This window comes from Mustela erminea, chromosome 6 (assembly GCF_009829155.1).
Source record: "Mustela erminea isolate mMusErm1 chromosome 6, mMusErm1.Pri, whole genome shotgun sequence".
Classification (NCBI taxonomy): Eukaryota; Metazoa; Chordata; class Mammalia; order Carnivora; family Mustelidae; genus Mustela; species Mustela erminea.
The window spans coordinates 60,794,103-60,811,334 of NC_045619.1; the positions used below are offsets into that span (position 1 = coordinate 60,794,103).

At 35.1% G+C, this 17,232-nt stretch overlaps 1 protein-coding gene across 3 annotated transcripts in view; it reads left to right on the plus strand.

The window, feature by feature from the left end:
* Window positions 1-17,232, plus strand: part of PIK3C2G (phosphatidylinositol-4-phosphate 3-kinase catalytic subunit type 2 gamma) — a 359,509-nt gene that overhangs the window by 153,508 nt on the left and 188,769 nt on the right. For all 3 annotated transcript variants that reach the window (XR_004286866.1, XM_032347455.1, XM_032347456.1), the window contains exons 17-18: window positions 534-627; window positions 3,873-3,967. Coding sequence is in view for 2 of the 3 variants with exons in the window: in XM_032347455.1 (XP_032203346.1) it covers window positions 534-627; window positions 3,873-3,967 (189 nt within the window). In the remaining variant the exon portion in view is untranslated. The remainder of the gene's footprint in view (window positions 1-533; window positions 628-3,872; window positions 3,968-17,232) is intronic.

The window sequence follows — 17,232 nt, forward strand, 5'->3', positions numbered from 1 at the left end:
ATTTGCAGTCCAAAAATGAATAAGGCACAGTTAACCTTAAGGTCTTCATATCCTGGTAAGAGTTAGTCTTATGAAAGTATTTTTGTTTATTAAATTTCTGGTTTCTCATTATGATCTGGCCAAAACTCATCTAAATATATTATATCCCATTTTTTAATCATATAAACCATCAGGTCTCTAGCTGGTAATAATTTACTTAAGAAATGCATTGCTAAATGATAAGCAAAGATTTTCATACACTTTAGAAAGATTTTAGATATCCTATGATTTTTTTATAGACAAGGAAGCTGGCAGTTTCTGACTTAAACCCAAGTTTCCAAAATCTAGTTGAAAAGGCTTTTTATTACATTCCACCTGAGAGTACAGAATGTGGAAAAATAATAAGCTGGTGCTAATAGTCGTCTTAATTGATTGTGAGATTATGATTTTATCTTATGTGCTGGGGGTAGAATTCATTCCCTCTTCTCCCTGACATTTTTCATAGATTACTCCATACCATTAATAACTTAATAAATACATTTACTTTGTGTTAGTTTTCCAGATCAAGAAATTCGTAAAGTGGCTGTTCAGCAATTAGACAACCTTTTGAATGATGAACTACTGGAATATCTCCCACAGCTGGTTCAGGTAAGAACAGCAGAGTTTCCAAAGGATTCTAGGATTTTAACTAATAATCCTCTAAAAAGAGTTTCCAATAAGTCAACACTAGACTATATAAAGTGGTATTGTAATTTGGCAAGCCAGAGACTAAATTATAGCTCGTGTGTCAACTTAGGTAACATAGACATTCTTTAGCCCAAACTGATAGTTACAGAAACTATCTGTAAGAGCCAAAGAGGACATTAAAAAAAAAAATTATCATTTAGAGTTGGGGCAAAATAAAGAAATAATGGTGATGAAATCTTTCCATCTAACTATGTAGAACAATTTAAAAAAATGAATGTTACTTAGAAAATAGTCTTTCCTAGGCAGCTCCTCATAATACATGGGTTTCTTGCCTATCTCTTAGACCATTCGATCATTGATTATCAATCTATAAAAGTAGTTTTATAAGATAATACCTGAATTCTGCCAACAGATACTGCATATTAGCCACAGCATTAAATATCACAGTGTTGGAGTTATTTTAGGAAATAATATGGCCACATAAATGAAATATAGAAATATGAGCAAAGACTGATTCGGTGTTAATATTTTGAAAAAGAAACAACCATATATCTTGCAAATGACCATGTAAATGATTGAATATCAAAATTACAAATAATATTGTTTTCCCAGGTTGACTATGTGATGAGGGCTGAAAAGGTAGTTCTCATAGAGCGACCTTTATGCTTTTCAGGTTTTGTTTTGTTTTTTAACTCTGATGTTTTCTTATCTGAAAGGTCAGATTGTAATTACAAGCTATCTTAAATGCCAAGTGACTTAGTTTTTGAACATTTAAGACAGAGAACTTTTTTTTTTTAAAAGATTTTATTTATCTGAGAGAGAGTACAATTGGGGTGGAGGGGGAAGGAGCAGAGAGAGAAGCAGACTCCCCACTGAGCACAGAACCTGATGTGGGGCTTGATCCAATGACCCTGAGATCATGACTTGAGCTGAAGTCAGACACTTAATTGCTTAACCAACTGAGCTACCCCAGTGCCCCTAGGACACAGAACTTTGAGACTAATGGGGGAAACCTCTGTCAATGACTAGAATACCATATTGCTTTGCACATAGAATATGCACTTCTCTGAAGAACTCCTAAAGTGAAAGCTGGTTTCAAAACAGCTATACCATATAGTTACTTACACAGATTTCACAGTTGTGATTTTTCTATACTTTTCAGGTTAGTGTAGTGCAAATAAAAATTAATCAAACTTGTAGGACACTTCATCTCATGATTCATGAGTATTGGCAGCATGCTCTATCTAACCTAAATCAAAAAAGTAAGTTTTTACAAAATTTTGTGTATACTAAACCTATTTGAAAATGGCAGTCAGAATACATACACAACACACTCACCACCAGAAATATCACTGAGAGCCATATACCTGCAAATCCAAATTCATATGACAAGACACACACAGAATCCAACATATCAAATACACAGAAGTAAAATTAGGAAGTGCAGCAACGACTCCCTAATTAAAAATGAAGATAATAAAATGTTTTGGGATGGAAAAAAATGACTGGAAAATAAAACTGGGGAAGAATTTTCAAAACATTTATTACAGAATTTGCCCCATGTTCTCCCCTAACTTCAAAACTTGAAACACATAAAAACTTTTGAAACATAAAATTCTACCCTACTGATTATTTTCTTAAAGTATGTTATTTTGTTATGTATTATATTGTTAGAATTATGCAGGATATATTAAAGAAATAAGACAGGACTCTAAGTCCATAACAAAAACAGAACATGTTGTTCATAGCCAGAAAATAATTTAGACCTGGACCCAGAGGTTACAGCAAACCGCAGGTCAACACTCTGTGGGTAGGTTCCAAGAACAGTTCATAATAATGCAGTGTGCACCAGAAATATTGCCAGCCTCCTAAATGGTGAAGTAGGAGTGAGGGGGAAATTGTACCAGTGCACAGAGTGATACAGGGAGTCTGGAAACAAGTGAAGCAATTTAAAAGCAACAAGTATTTATTCAAGAAGAAACAATGGAGAAATCTAAAAGGAAAGCTAAAAAGACAAGCATGGATATAAATTATAAGATCTCTCTCTCTTGCTCATGTGCTCATGTGATATCTTATTAGGGCATCAACACAACTTATGGACCTGGTCAGCTAGTATTAGCAAGTAAGTGAAAGCAAGCCATGGCTGCAGTTTAAGAGAACATACATTATGGTCTTTATACATTCAGACAACACTAAGAGTTTATGCAAATTTGCTGAAATCATCTTTATGAAATCAACTTCATAAAGTTTCCCATCCTTGAGTATGGTCAGCATATTGAAATATTTCTTTAGGTGTGTATGTGAGTGTGTTTTGTGCTCACTTTTGTCTGCTGTCTGTACGGTGGTATAAAACCTGGCTTGAACTCTGTGTGTGTTGGGGGGAAGCGGTGGTGTGTGACTTAAATGGCTATTGAGCAACTAGAGATAGAACCTTTGCGTCTTAAACAGGGAAGGAATTTTTTCTGAAGAGAGCCTGTTTTCATTTTCAAATATATTCAGATTTCTGGAAGAATGATGGGGCCCAGGTACTCCCTGTGGACGGGGAAGCCCCTGTAAAGTACCTAATCTGAATTAGGCTCATAAGGATATTAGGGGTTGCCATTACTGCCTGTATTTTCCACCAGGTTGGGTTTCCTAGAAAATCTTAAGGAGCTTTTTACAGTAGAGATGAGGGAAAAGATTTGGAAAGGTGTCGACTTGGGTGGCACCAATCAGCTCTGAAATCTCTAAAGTTTTAGGTTCTGCAGGATAATACTGATGTATCAATTGGTGATTTCAGTTCAGGCTTTGAATGTGCATTAATTTCATTCCCCTAAGAGGAGAAGTCTCTACTATTGAATAATGCCATTTTTATATCTAGGACACTAATCATACTATGTATTTTTGTGTGTGCCAGATTTTCCTTCTAGGCATGGTTGAACTCCACCAACCATCTGCTCTTATTTATTACCCTGTGATACTAAAGCATAAATGAGAAAGAAACTTCACAAATTCAAACTGTGATGTGTGTGCACTACATTATACACCAGCTAATATGGTTATCTTATAATATATCAAATATAATCAAATATCCAATATAATTTTAACATTCTGTTAAAATGTTTAGGCTGTTTTCCTTTGCCTTTTCATAAACCTCATTAGGCCTTTTGTATTCTGCTAAAATTTTGTTACTGAGAAGTGTAAATTAATTATATCTCTTACTTCAGGCTGTCAAGTTTGAATGGAACCTTGAAAGTCCTCTGGTACAACTCCTATTGCACCGTTCATTGCAAAGCATCCAGATTGCCCATCGTCTTTACTGGTAAGATAAACTAAAATAGGATAGGATACCTTTTTTATTGTCAACTTCTCTCTGTGGGACAGCATTAGAAGATGTAGAAGATTTCTTACCTTGTAATTGATATAAGCCTCCATTTAAAGTTCAGCCAAATTCGAGTCTTTGTCAAGTTTTTTTTGTTTATGAGTGCAATTTAACTGTCATCATCCTCAAAATCTTCCCTTTATACAGTTGCTGCTGTTTAAATCCAATCTGATTTTTAAAGCCGGATGATATCTTTCCTATAGCTTTATTTTTTTCTTTAAGAGAGAGTGAGGGAGCATACACACGTATGTATGGCAGACATCTACTAGCTTCAGTTGCTAGTAAAGTACTTTAATTAATAGAAAAAAGTCATTCTCATTTTTTAGTATGTTTTTCTGCTTCAAGAAATGTTACTCATGTTGACATTACTCTGCCCATGAAAATAACTCAAGCATTTCATAGCAAAGTAGAGATACAAGGAATTGTTAGGCGCCAGTGTTTATTCTGATGTTCATTTTCATTTCAAATGTTTAATATGAAAAGCAGAACATTGTCCTCTACAATGTCGGTATAGGGAGGCATCAGACACGTGACTAGCCCTGGGCCCTTTGTTGAATGGACTCTTTCATCGAGTCTTGAATGAAGTCTTACTCTCCCCAGTTTTTCAGTCAGCTACTACCTTGCTGAGGAAACTTAAGTGGCTACACTTGGTGGTCTTTTGTTCTCACAGTAAAACTAGGATCAAGTTACCGGGGCCCAGCTGTGCACTTGCAGGCTTGTGACAGAAGGGGGCAGAAGAGGGCTGCTTGAACAGTCAATCAGGCTTGATGCCAAAACAGAGCTGGCAGGGCTTCAGAGCTATTCCAGGAGATTGACCCAATCAGGTATTAGGCAATCGATATCACTAGTGAAGTCAAAACTGGATTGGAGAGAAAATATGAGCAGAAGTCAGGGACTAATCTAAATCAGGAATTAGGACCCAAAGAACAAGCTGTTGGTTGCATCAGTGTTTGCTGGTACTGAATGACTTAAGGCAATGGTATTTCTGGCATCACAAGGCCTTTCTTTCCAAGATGACAATAGAATTAAAGGACCAAATCCTACGAGCTTTAAGATGCCACTCATAAAATTGAGATGATGCCAAATCTCCCCATTCATTTTCTAAGCGCTCTGTCCTAAACTTTTCTTACCTAGATTTTGGGATAGATTTCTCAAATCAAGGACTGCTCTAAATAAAGTGAAATAATGTGGAAATTTTGCATCATATGATTGAAGTCACACATGTCCCTCTCATCCTTTCTTTGTTTCTTTTTTTTTTTTTGAAAGAGAACTTTCTATTACTTTTATATACAGAATATTCAACAGTGTCCACTCAGCTGGTGGGCAGTTTTTAGTTTTTGCCTTTTCCAGTTGGCTATGCAAGCCACTGTCTTTGGACCCAGGACATTGCTTCCCCAGTGGCAGCGGATCTCATCGTATCTGTCATTGTAATTGGTCCTGATGGCTGCTACCGGCTTAGCCAGAGCTCCTTTGTCTTCTGAGTTAATCTGTGTGAAGACAACAGTGGTGCGGGTCTTCCTGTGGACCAAAGGCCGCAGCCTGGCCTCCCTCTCATCCTTTCTCCTAAATCATCCTTTCTCTTGATGCCTGAAGTTCTATCATCAGTGAGTCAATGCTTTAGATTAAGTATTGTTCCCTCCTAAAATTTTTTTTCTAATGTGGAAATATATATATATTTAGAACATACTGCTCATGATGAATTAGATGATTGCTTGTTTGTTTATTTATGTAACAAATCTTGAGATACTAGACCCTGTTGAACTATGAAGGATAAAACAGAATAGTCCTTGCCTAAACAAGCTGACAGGATAACAACACGACAGCTAGCAGCCAGGCAGCAGGGAAGATCCCCTGGCTAGGTGAGAGAGAAAACTGACAACAAATCCTGTCCACTTTATGGTGATCCATTCCAAATACAACTGCAAGGTAGAGAGGCAAGGCTGGCCATCAAGTCAATAAAAAAGCCTAAACATGCACTCGCATTCTGCCAGAGTTAAATACTGATGAAGGCATACAAATGAATACACAGAGGAGATAAATGCTCTCTCTGCTTTGAGATCTGAAACACTCCCTGAAGAAAGAGTAAAGAGCTGTACTTCAGGGAGTTATCACAGTGTAATAGAGCATGCATGATACAGAATCAATAGAAGGTTTTAAAGCCTCTCCTTTACCTTCTAGAATCATTATATTACTACTGACTAACCTTTTACCTTCACAATGTAATGAATAATAAATTATTGCTTCACTCTTTTATAAAGGAAAGATATGTCTTGTTGTCATTTAATATTGATCTCTTATAATCATCTTTCACCTTACTATTCTCAGAAAAGTATACACAGGATAAAATCTCTACAATAAGCAATTCACTAAGCTAACAATAGCTATTCTCTACCTCAACCAACCTGAGAAAAAGTGATGGATATTTTTAAGAAAGTTTACCTGTTATGCAATAATCTGTAAAATCCATTAGCATAGTTTTCTAGTTGAGGCACAATATAGGAACAGGTGGGGCCTTTTTTTTGTTTTTTTTTGTTTGTTTGTTTTATTTCTATGGGAGAAAGGTTTTATATAGTTCTTTTCATAAACAGATCTTTAAAAACAGAATATAATTTTAAATTAATTTTCGTATATCATTTGTGTTATTTCTTTTATTAAATATATGAAAATAGAATCTTATAATCTCTTACAAAGTTCTACCTCAAATCAATACAAAAGCCAGTAACAAAGCTCCACCTTAAATTTATCCCTAATTTAAATTATGTCCTCTTCAAATTTTTCTATCTTGTTTAAAAAAAAGTAAAGAGTTATAAAAGTGATCATTTTGTGCATATATACTGACCTCAAATGTTGGAACTTGCACCAGATCTGGCATTTGGGAACTGAACTTTCTAATCTACTCTCCAGCAATTTTTCATTACAACAGCGACATGCAATTTTATCACTGCTTCCTTAGATAGTAATCTGGTGTTCCTATAATAATATCAGTCTTCCTTTGTCATAGTTCATGGTAGAGATTTGGGTTAAGGCATTGAAAAACAGCTTTAGATTGTTAAATATTTATTTTTTTCTCAGACTACAGGTTTAATTTAGCCAATAAAATATATGGTCAACAAAAAGGAATCTGTTCTTCCTTAATATGACCTTAATATTAGTAATTATCTTTGTCTTCTAATAATATTTGAATTTGATCTCCAAAACAAATAGATAATAAATACTCATAGAGTTACAGGATTTAGGAGTCAGATGGAACCTTATATATGCTATAGCTCTTTTTTTTCTCACCCAGAAAGGGATATCAACAAATTAAGTGATTCATCTAGTTACAATCATCTAGCTAGCTGAAGAATTGAGTTTAAATATTTTTTTTCATGACATCTCATGCCCACTTCAGGTCTCTTTCCAATTCACCACCCTTGCATGGGTGGTTCAGTGGTAGAATTCTCGCCTGCCAATTCACCACCCACTTCTAAGAAAAGTACAACTTGAGGAATTCACAGAATGTTTGTTTGTTTCTCTATCAATGATTAAGGACTCATTCAAGTACACTAAAGTGGTGACTTTTCCTTAACTTGAATGCAAAATTGAAGAAAAAAACAATATCCCCAATTGAGAACTTTACTAATACTCAAAGTTTTTGCCATTAGGTGTCGGCATAACCCACAACTGCTGTCAATTATAATGTTAATAAGTAGGCATTTGGAGGAAGCTCCAAAAAAATTATATAATTGAAGGAATTTTGAAGGGAACAGTAGGGTTTTTCCCAGAATTTTTCTTTTGTAGTTCCTGATTCATTCTTAAAACACTAAATTTATTCACTAAGTTTTACTATTAAACTACAAGTGATAAGAAAACAATTCCTGAGTAGTTTACTTAGTAGACTCATTTTGTACTTATCTTTCAGTACTTATTATATAAAACCAAGACGTTATGTTATATAAAACCAAGACTCCGTTTTCTCTAAAACATTATTTAATTAAGCCAGCAATATGCTAATGAAATTCAAGTCAACCCATTTCATCAAGTTAAATGAGTTAGAAAATAAATTCATGTAGTCCAGGCCAGAACTTGGCAATAATAAAATGTAAGCAAAATCCATCTTTAGTTTCCTTCTAAGTAAAAATATCCAGTAAGCAATTGGATATAGAATCCTAAAGAGCAGGAGAAAGATCTGGACTGGTAACAGAATGGGAATGTATCTGCATATTGATGGTACTTGCCAAGTTTCCATCTTATGGTTCAGTCATCCCCTGAATTTGGAGTTCTCACCCAGATTCCTTGTACCTTGATCCAGATTTTTCAAGAGGACCAGAACATCATGTCAAAAGTATTTTCAGGAGCCAAGTCTAGAAGGAGCACATAACCTCTTTTGCCTGCATTCCATAGGTCAAAAGTCAGTAACAAGACTCCATCTACATTCAAGGGAAAATAGGAAAGCAGACCAGTATATATGTCTATATACAGACGCAAAACGCTGTTTGATCTGGTAAATCCAGAGCAGTGTCTGCCACAGAGGTAAAGCAAGGTATAAGACTGAAGAAATTTGACCATTAAGCTGTAGAGAAAGAGGACATGGAAGGAAAACCAGTACTCACTCTTAAATATATTAATTGGTTTTCTTTTCAAAAGCTAAGATTGATCTCAATAGACAAAAAAGATAATTGCCCAACCACTGGAATAGAATCATTATTTTGGCAGACATCTTTTAAAAATGTCTTTTGTCCAATTATCCTGTTAGTATTTCCAAGAGATTTAACCAATGGGTATATTTTTAAACCATTTTACCTAGATGGCTCATTATGTAGCTGTGATGGGCAACTGGTATCTTGGCCTAAGAGGTCCCAAACTAAATTAAATATTGCTATCCTCTCCTTCTCATTCAGTCCTTGCACTCACTATATCCAAACCTCCTTTTTTATATGTAGTATCCTGGTTAACAGCTACCACCAAGATATCCAACACAGAAAATCTGGGAAGCAATATTCCTACCAACAACCTTCCTCATTCAATCAGCCCTTAAGACTTGGCTATTGTTTCTTATAAATATGTCTTAAATTTGTCCCTTTTCTATTTTTGTCCACTAGGTGGATAACACCTTAGTTCAAGTCTTCAGCATTACCTACTTGCATGATCACAACAGCTTTCTAATTGTTTCTTGTTTTTGTTTTGGGGTTTGTTTGTTTGTTTCACTTCCATTCTTACCTATCTTGGTCCCATCCATCCTCCACACTGTTCTTGGTATAATCTTTAGATAATACAATTTGATCCCTAACTCATACAGTAGGTTCTAGTTTCAACATAACCCACAGCTGGCTAGCATAATTCTATAATTCCAATCAGCTTTTTCTTACTGATAGAGTTAAGAATTTTTAGATGTTGAAAAAAAAAAAACCACAAAACTGTTCTTCCTTAATATGACCTTGCAATAGATTTTCATGATTTCAACTCTGCCTGCTTCCCACACCCATTTTGTATGACTTTCTACACCCAAACAATATCTTTTGTATTCTCAAGTAGTTATTCAAATTTCCAAGCTCTTTCAAGCCCTTGTGGCTTTGTACATGGTATTTCTCTCTGCCTGAAATTCAGTTGCCCTGTTGTTTGCCCAGAATCCTTGGGGACCCAGCTCAAATTTTTATTATCTTTGAAGATGTCTCAGCCCTTATACACACTTGCCAATACAATTTTTAGCGGGGTACATACTTTGTTTACTTCACCATTTACCTTTTCTTTAAGATAGCTTGGGCCACAAATAACAAAAATGTTGATTTAACTGGCTTAAACAATATGAAAAATTAATAATCTCATATAACAGGAAGTTCATTAGTAGAGCGCTTTCAGAGTTTTTTATAGCAGCAGCTCACTGATTTTGTCATACACCCAGTTTCTTTGTCTTTTTTGCTCTGTCATCCTGTGTATTTATTTGTTCTTAGTCCACTTCACATCATGGTTATAAGGAGACTGACACAAGTAATACCACATCCATACATGACACCAGGCAGCAAAAGAAAAGGGGCTAATCCTTCTTCAATAAGAAAAATTTTCCTCTGATCTTCATAACAGAGTTAACTTCTTTCATCATTTGTGGGAATTGGGTCACATACTATCCTGATATAATCACTTGATCAGATGGCCATCAGGTGAATTGACTTACCTAATTGGTTTAGAATATTCAGAATATACCCCTAAACTGCTCTTCTTCCCTGAAGATTTTGCTATCTGGACAAAATCTGATTCTTTCTTCAGTTGTGAAGGGGAGACTAGATTTAGTTTAGATAAAACCCTAGGTTCCCTCTCCGGATTGTGAGGCCCTATCTTAATCATACATCCCTAACACAGAATATTGCACACAGCACATATAATTGGCATTCAATTAGTACCTGTTGAATGAATTAAAATAATAATTATACCACATACATTTATGCTGCCTACAGGCTAACTTATCTTGACTACTATACTTAAAACAGCAGAGAATCAAGTCATATTATACTGAATAAGCTATATTATACTGAAGTCATTATATTCAGTATGTAAGTTCCCATTGGTACTCTCATAATCACTTTTGCTCTGTTTAAAAAATGGAATTCCCTACCTCTCTGTAATCGGGGGAAGTTGAGTTAATGACTTATAGATAAATATGGTCATCTGGAATAAAGTTTTTGAAAAGCTATCTTTTTTTTTTTTTTTCAAGCTTTCGGTTGTTAACAATGGTTGTGTCCTACAGTGTCAGGTGCCTTTTATTGACTTAACTATACTGTTTCTTAATACCCTGAGTAAAAATCAAAGCCTACAGGGGCACCTGTGTGGCTCAGTCAGTTAAGTGTCTACCTTTAGCTCAGGTCATGATCTCAGGGAACTGAAGATTGAGCCCCACTGGGGGCTCCCTGCTCAGCGGAGAGCCTGCTTCTCATTCTCCCTCTACGTGTCCCCCTCCCCCTGCTTGTTTTCTCTCTCTCTCAAATAAATAAACAAAATTTTAAAAAAAAATTTTTCTTTTTTTTTTTTTTTTAAAGATTTTGTTTATTTATTTGACAGATAGAGATCACAAGTAGACAGAGAGGCAGGCAGAGAGAGAGGAGGAAGCAGGTTTCCCGCTGAGCAAAGAGCCCGGCACGGGGCTCGATCCCAGGACCCTGGGATCATGACCTGAGCCGAAGGCAGAGGCTTTGACCGAGCCACCCAGGCGCCCCATCTTTAAAAAATTAATAAAAGGCTGTGCCTAATGATTTGACAAGAAGTGTTTTATGGGGAAATCTTAAGTTAGTAAGCGGCTACTTACTGTCTTTTAAAATACAATTTTCTATGTTACGATTATGATTTTGGGGGGGATTACTGAGCAGTTTCTTGATTTTTGCTGGCTCCTATGCTGTTTGTTGTTGTTGTTGTTGTTTTGTTTTGTTGTTTTTTGTTTTGGACTATGATGATTGGTAGTTTTTTGTTATTGTTTTTGTTTTTTATCAGCTGTTGAGTAAGTCCTTTATTTTCAGGTTCAACTTTACTTTCTGTGTTTACTCATCAAAAGATCCCTCTTTGAAAAGGTTGAATAGAGGTTTTTCTCGCTTTTCTTCCAACTCAATTTTCTATTTCATTTGTTATTACTATAGTTACAAGAGAAAGACAGTTACTTTGGTGTTCCTTGGCTAAAGAACTTCGTATGTGTGATTTTTTGCAGCAAAACCCAGACTTGGATATTTCAATCAAATACTTGTCGTGTTTAATAACTTAGAATTCTTATTTTTGTTTTGGCATGTATGATTCCGTTTTGACCAATGACAAGTGAACAGCTTGCACAAATAATGCTCATCTTCTCTGGATCTGACAGTCTGCCTGAAACACTAACCGCTCTTGGCAGATATGCCACATAAATTGTATCTTGCTTGGGTTTAGTGATCTGAAATTGTTAAAGGGAGGAATCCTAATGTACATGTCACTTTCCTTTTTAAATTAGGGCACTGTGTACTTATGTTTCCTAGGATGTTATAAATGTCCTTAATTTACCAAAAGGGTGGAACTTCTATTATTTTCTTCCAAGTAAAAGTTACTGTCACTCTTGGAGAGGCTGCTGCTCAATAAACTATTGACATAAATTGATTGATTATTCTGAAAATCTCACAAGACTTAAATCTAGAGCTCCAGTAACTAAACATTGTGGGGTAACTGCACAAGTAGACCAACGGACTTCAGTGAACAGATGCAGGAAAGTGCATAAGTGTATTAAGAAAAGAGAGACTATTATGTTAGTCATCCATTCTTTGATACATCTGTTCCCTAAGTTTTTATTGAGTGCCTATTATATAAATAATTTGTAGCTTTTTTGCAAAAGGGATAGAAAATATAAACAAATGATAATAAACATGGTTTAAGCAATTTTTTTAAAGCTTCCTGGCTATTTTAGGCAGTTACCACAGATGTCAGAGTCTATTTTTCAACACTGTTGTCTCAACAAATTAATTTTAAACATTCCATTCAGTGATTTTCAAATCCTCTTTGATCAGATTATAAGCCCAATTCAGTGTATTTCTCCACTATTAAAATTGTTGTGTCAGTTGTCCAGAGGATCGCCACCAGGATCAAGGAACTTCAGGAACAGAATTGGGGATCCGAGAGTGACTTGACTCATCTTAAAATATCTTACTATTCTTTCTCTGCTATAAAGACCAGAATGCTAGGTTTATCAACTCTAGTATGGCTGTGACTTATAGAGTATTACTAAGAATTCTAACCATCTAACTGTCTTCAATACTTTTTATCCTTACAAGTAGAAATGATGTAGTTAATCCTAAATACTATGCTAGTCATTTTTTCATATATTCTCAACAACTTCATTATCTCCATTTTTCAGGTGAAGAAATTAGTACTTAAAGAGGCTAAGTATGTAATGCTATTAAGTAGAACAGCCAAATTTGACCCTGTGCCCTATCCACTAGGACCTTCTACCTACTCACATATAATGAAGGATATAACAAAGAACAATAGAAAACAGAATAATGTAATAGTAAGAGAATAGGATTTGGGGGAAAACATACTTAAGTAGTAATTCCACCTCAGGTCTCTGTTAGCTATATGGTCTTCGAAAAATTACTTAACATCCTGATTTTTTTCATAATCTGTAAAGGAAATGTAATTATGCCTAACAGAATTATTGTTAAAATAAATTGAGATCATACTTATCAAGGTCCTTAATATATATTTAGTACATCCAAAAGATATGTATGCTTAATCATTTAGTATCCCCAAAATTCCAGTTCACAAGGTCATATCACAAATTAATAATTATATTGAATTCAGGTCTTGGATTCTTGATATTTGACTCCTCGTTCCTACAAATGTTCTTTTTTTGTTTTATTCCAAATTAAAATTCCAATTAAAATTTAAAATAAAACTTTAATATCAGACTCTGAAATGGGTGGAAGTGGGAGCACAAAAGTCACTGTATAAACTAGTTTAGAGACTTGTTGAGCAAAGTATCTTGAAACACTCTAAGTGTCAGAAAAAGTTGGGAATATGTGCATGATTTAGTATCAGAGAAATTTAACAGACAAAGGAATCTAGCAACATTCACAGATTGCCTGTTGATACATGTTTTCTATCTCACTCATATCACTCACTTGTCTGTTAGCACAGTTCAGAAGAAGAAAATGTGAGTAAAAATTTTCATTGGTCCTTTGGTTATTTTATAGGATTAGGTTATGAACTACAAATGAAAAATTATACTCTTGCAAGAAGTTGAGAACTTAAAAGGCAAAGAACTTAAAGAACCCCTTTTAGACCCATATATTCTGAAGTATGTTTCAAGTAAAAAATGTTCTTGTAGAAAAAAAGGAAATAACTTCAACTGAGTGTACACATTTAAAATAAAACTTATCAGAAGGGAGGTGGGTGGGGAACCAGTGAAACAGGTGAAGAGGAATAAGAATACACTTACTATGAGCATTGAGTTATGACGTATAGAACTGTTGAATCATTGTATTGTCCACCTGAAACTAATAGAACACTGTATGTTAACTATACTAAATATATACTAAATATATAACTAAAGTTAAAAACTTAAATAAATAAACAAACCCTTTATAACGGGGAAAGAATGGATTCTGTGTTGCTAAATCTACCACACTAAGAAAGCATTATAGACCATCTGAGAAAGATAGGAACTTGTGAAACATCTCATGAACTAGGGAAGAAAATGTGATTGGTGGTTATCTTGGATTTTTCGATTATTAAGGCCATATTTCTTATTTCTTTCCATTATTAAGGCCATAAATCTTAAATTGTTTATTCCTTTGGTATTAAATATTTATAATAAATCTTATTACTAGGCATGTGACTGCAGTGAGATAATTTGTTCTTGAGGTATAATGAATGATAAACATGACATTTATACTGGATTCACTTCCATGGTCACAGTTAGCAATTCCTTCCCACTGGACAATTGATTAATGACAAGGGATGATTGCACATTTCTCTTTTCTCTTTCCTCTACCCAGGATACTTAGCAATGATTATCTCGAAGAAGTTATTTGTTGTTTTTGTACATACATTAAAGTTAGGACCAGTTGTGCTCCAACCTCTGGAGAACCGTGTCCTACCAGTTTTGGTATTTTATATTAAAGAGACTAGTGATACCAGCTATGAAACATCAAGCTTTTTGATTCTGGATAACTGACTTAAACTTTCTGAGCTTCCATTTCCTCATCTGTAAAACAAGAATAAAATACTTAACCAAAAGTACTTAGCATGAGACCTGACACCTATAACTACTCTGTACATATACATTGAATAAATCAATAATTAGGAGAATTGAAATTTTTTGAGAGTGAAGTGACAAAATTATGCAATAGGGCTTGTGTAACCCCTACCCTTAATAAATACTTCTTTTTATCTTTCTTCTTTTTTTTATTTTTTAATCAAATGATGACATTTCATTTGTTGGAGGATAGTTTAAGAACGTTTTAATTAGCACTCCCCAACTGAAGTATGTTATCAGACAAGTGGACATAAATCTGTAATTCTGTGATCTAAATCATGCGCATTTCATCTAAGTGTAAATGGGAAAACCATGTAAGTGGGAAAAGTTCTGGGACACACTTGTAGTATTTCTCACCATCCCACATCTTGCCACCATTCTGGACGGTTTCATTTCTAATGGATAATTCAGGAGAAAATGCCTCAAGTACCCTTCACATCCTATTTTACCAATAAATTTTAGCTCCTTCACACTTCTACAACCACTTTCCATGGCTACATATTAAATCTTTTCATCACTAGGGATGGCTCTTCATCCAAAGTTTTAAACTCAGAAATCTAATGTAGTAGCCCTTTCATTTTTTGACTTTACAGTACATACTAAATCTAGAGTTCACTGCCAATAGAAATTCGACTCCTGATGTCAGCCTTTCTTCAGGCTCATCCAGCTACTCATACTGTAACATACTTTCCTAGTGATTTTTTAAACTATTTATTTACATATCTGAGTTAATTTCCTCCATCTTCCTTTGTATCTACCAAGTCACTTATGAAATGTCTCAGGAGTCATTACTTCTCTCTCCATCTCCACTAAACCCTTAGCTCAGGACATTATAATTTCCTGATAAATACTGCTGTTATTTATTATTTCATCTACCCAATTCATTAATTCTCATTGATGCTCATAAGATAAAGATAAGGGGTATCTGGGTGGCTCAGGATGCTCATAAGATAAAGATAATGCTCATAAGATAAAGAAAAGGGGTGCCTTGGTTAAGCATCTGCCTTCAGCTCAGGTCATGATCTCAGGGTCCTGGGATGGAGCCCTTGATTCATGTTCCATGCTCAGTGGGGAGTCTGCCTTCCCCACTCTCTCTGCCCCTTCCTCCCAACTCATGTTCTCTCTCTCTCTCTCTCTCTCTAATAAATTAATAAGATCTTTTTTAAAAAAGTAGGGATGCCTGGGTGGCTCAGTCGGTTAAGCATTTGCCTTCAGCTCAGGTCATGATTCCAAAGTCCTGGAACCGAGTCCCACATCAGGCTACTTGTTCAGTGGGGAGGCTGTTTCTCCCTCTCCCACTGCCTGCTTATGCTCTCCCTCTCTCTACCTCTGGAAAATAAATAAAACCTTTAAAAAAATCTTTAAGAAATAAAAATAAATACAAAATTTTAAAAGGTAAAGATCAAATTCATTACTCTTATTCTATATAAAATATCCAACAGAACAAATTTTATTTTATTATCAGTGCCAGAAAAACTTACGTTTCTATGTGTTTGGAACTTGTGGTTCCAAAGCAGCCAGTTTGGGGGTTTTTGTTTTTTGCTTATTTCTTTGTTTGTTTTATTAACATATAATGTATTATTTGCTTTAGGGGTACAAGTCTGTGAGTCATCAGTCTTACATACTCACAGCACTTAACATAGCACATACCCTCCCCAATGTCCATAACCCAGCCACCCTATCCCTTCCCAACCACTCCCAACAAACCCCAGTTTGTTTCCTGAGATTAAGAGTTTGTTTTTAACATATGAAAGTGTTGGCTTTCTTAACTCATAGGGTGATAGTTCACAGTTTAGGATCTATTTCACTGTGCCTGAATGCAAATCCTGCTTATGCTATTTATTAGATATCTGACTTTCCACAAGGTACTTAGTTTTATAAGACAAATTTTTGCCAGTCATTAAAATGAGGATAATAATAACATTTATTTTCACAGGATCATTGTGAGAATTAATGTAATGTGATAAGATTTGGGACCATAGAGTTGGACAGCCTTGTGACACAGAGAATCCAACCAGGTATCAGGCTTGCATCTGCAAGTTGTGGTCCTAGCTCATAGGAAGAACTTATTTATTAAACAAATATTATTAAGCACCTTCCTTGAGAAAAAATCAGGTTGTGGTATTCAGGGATACAGCAGTGGATAACACAGAAAAAAAAAAAATCCCTACGCTTCCTTATATAGCTTTTGAGAGAAATAAGATATATACTTATAAGATACTGATAAATGCTAGGGGAAAAAATGAAACAATTAGGAGATATAAGGAATATGAGGGTTGGGGAAGAGCAATTTTAAGATAGAGTAGCAAGGAAAGGCTTTATTAAAATGGTAGCATTTGAAAAAAGACCTCAGTGAAGTAATAGAATGGATGGTTAGATGTCTAAGGAAGAGAATATGAGGAAGAGGAAACAGCATATGCAAAGGCATTGAGGTGCATGTTTGGGGTACTAGAGAGAAACCAGT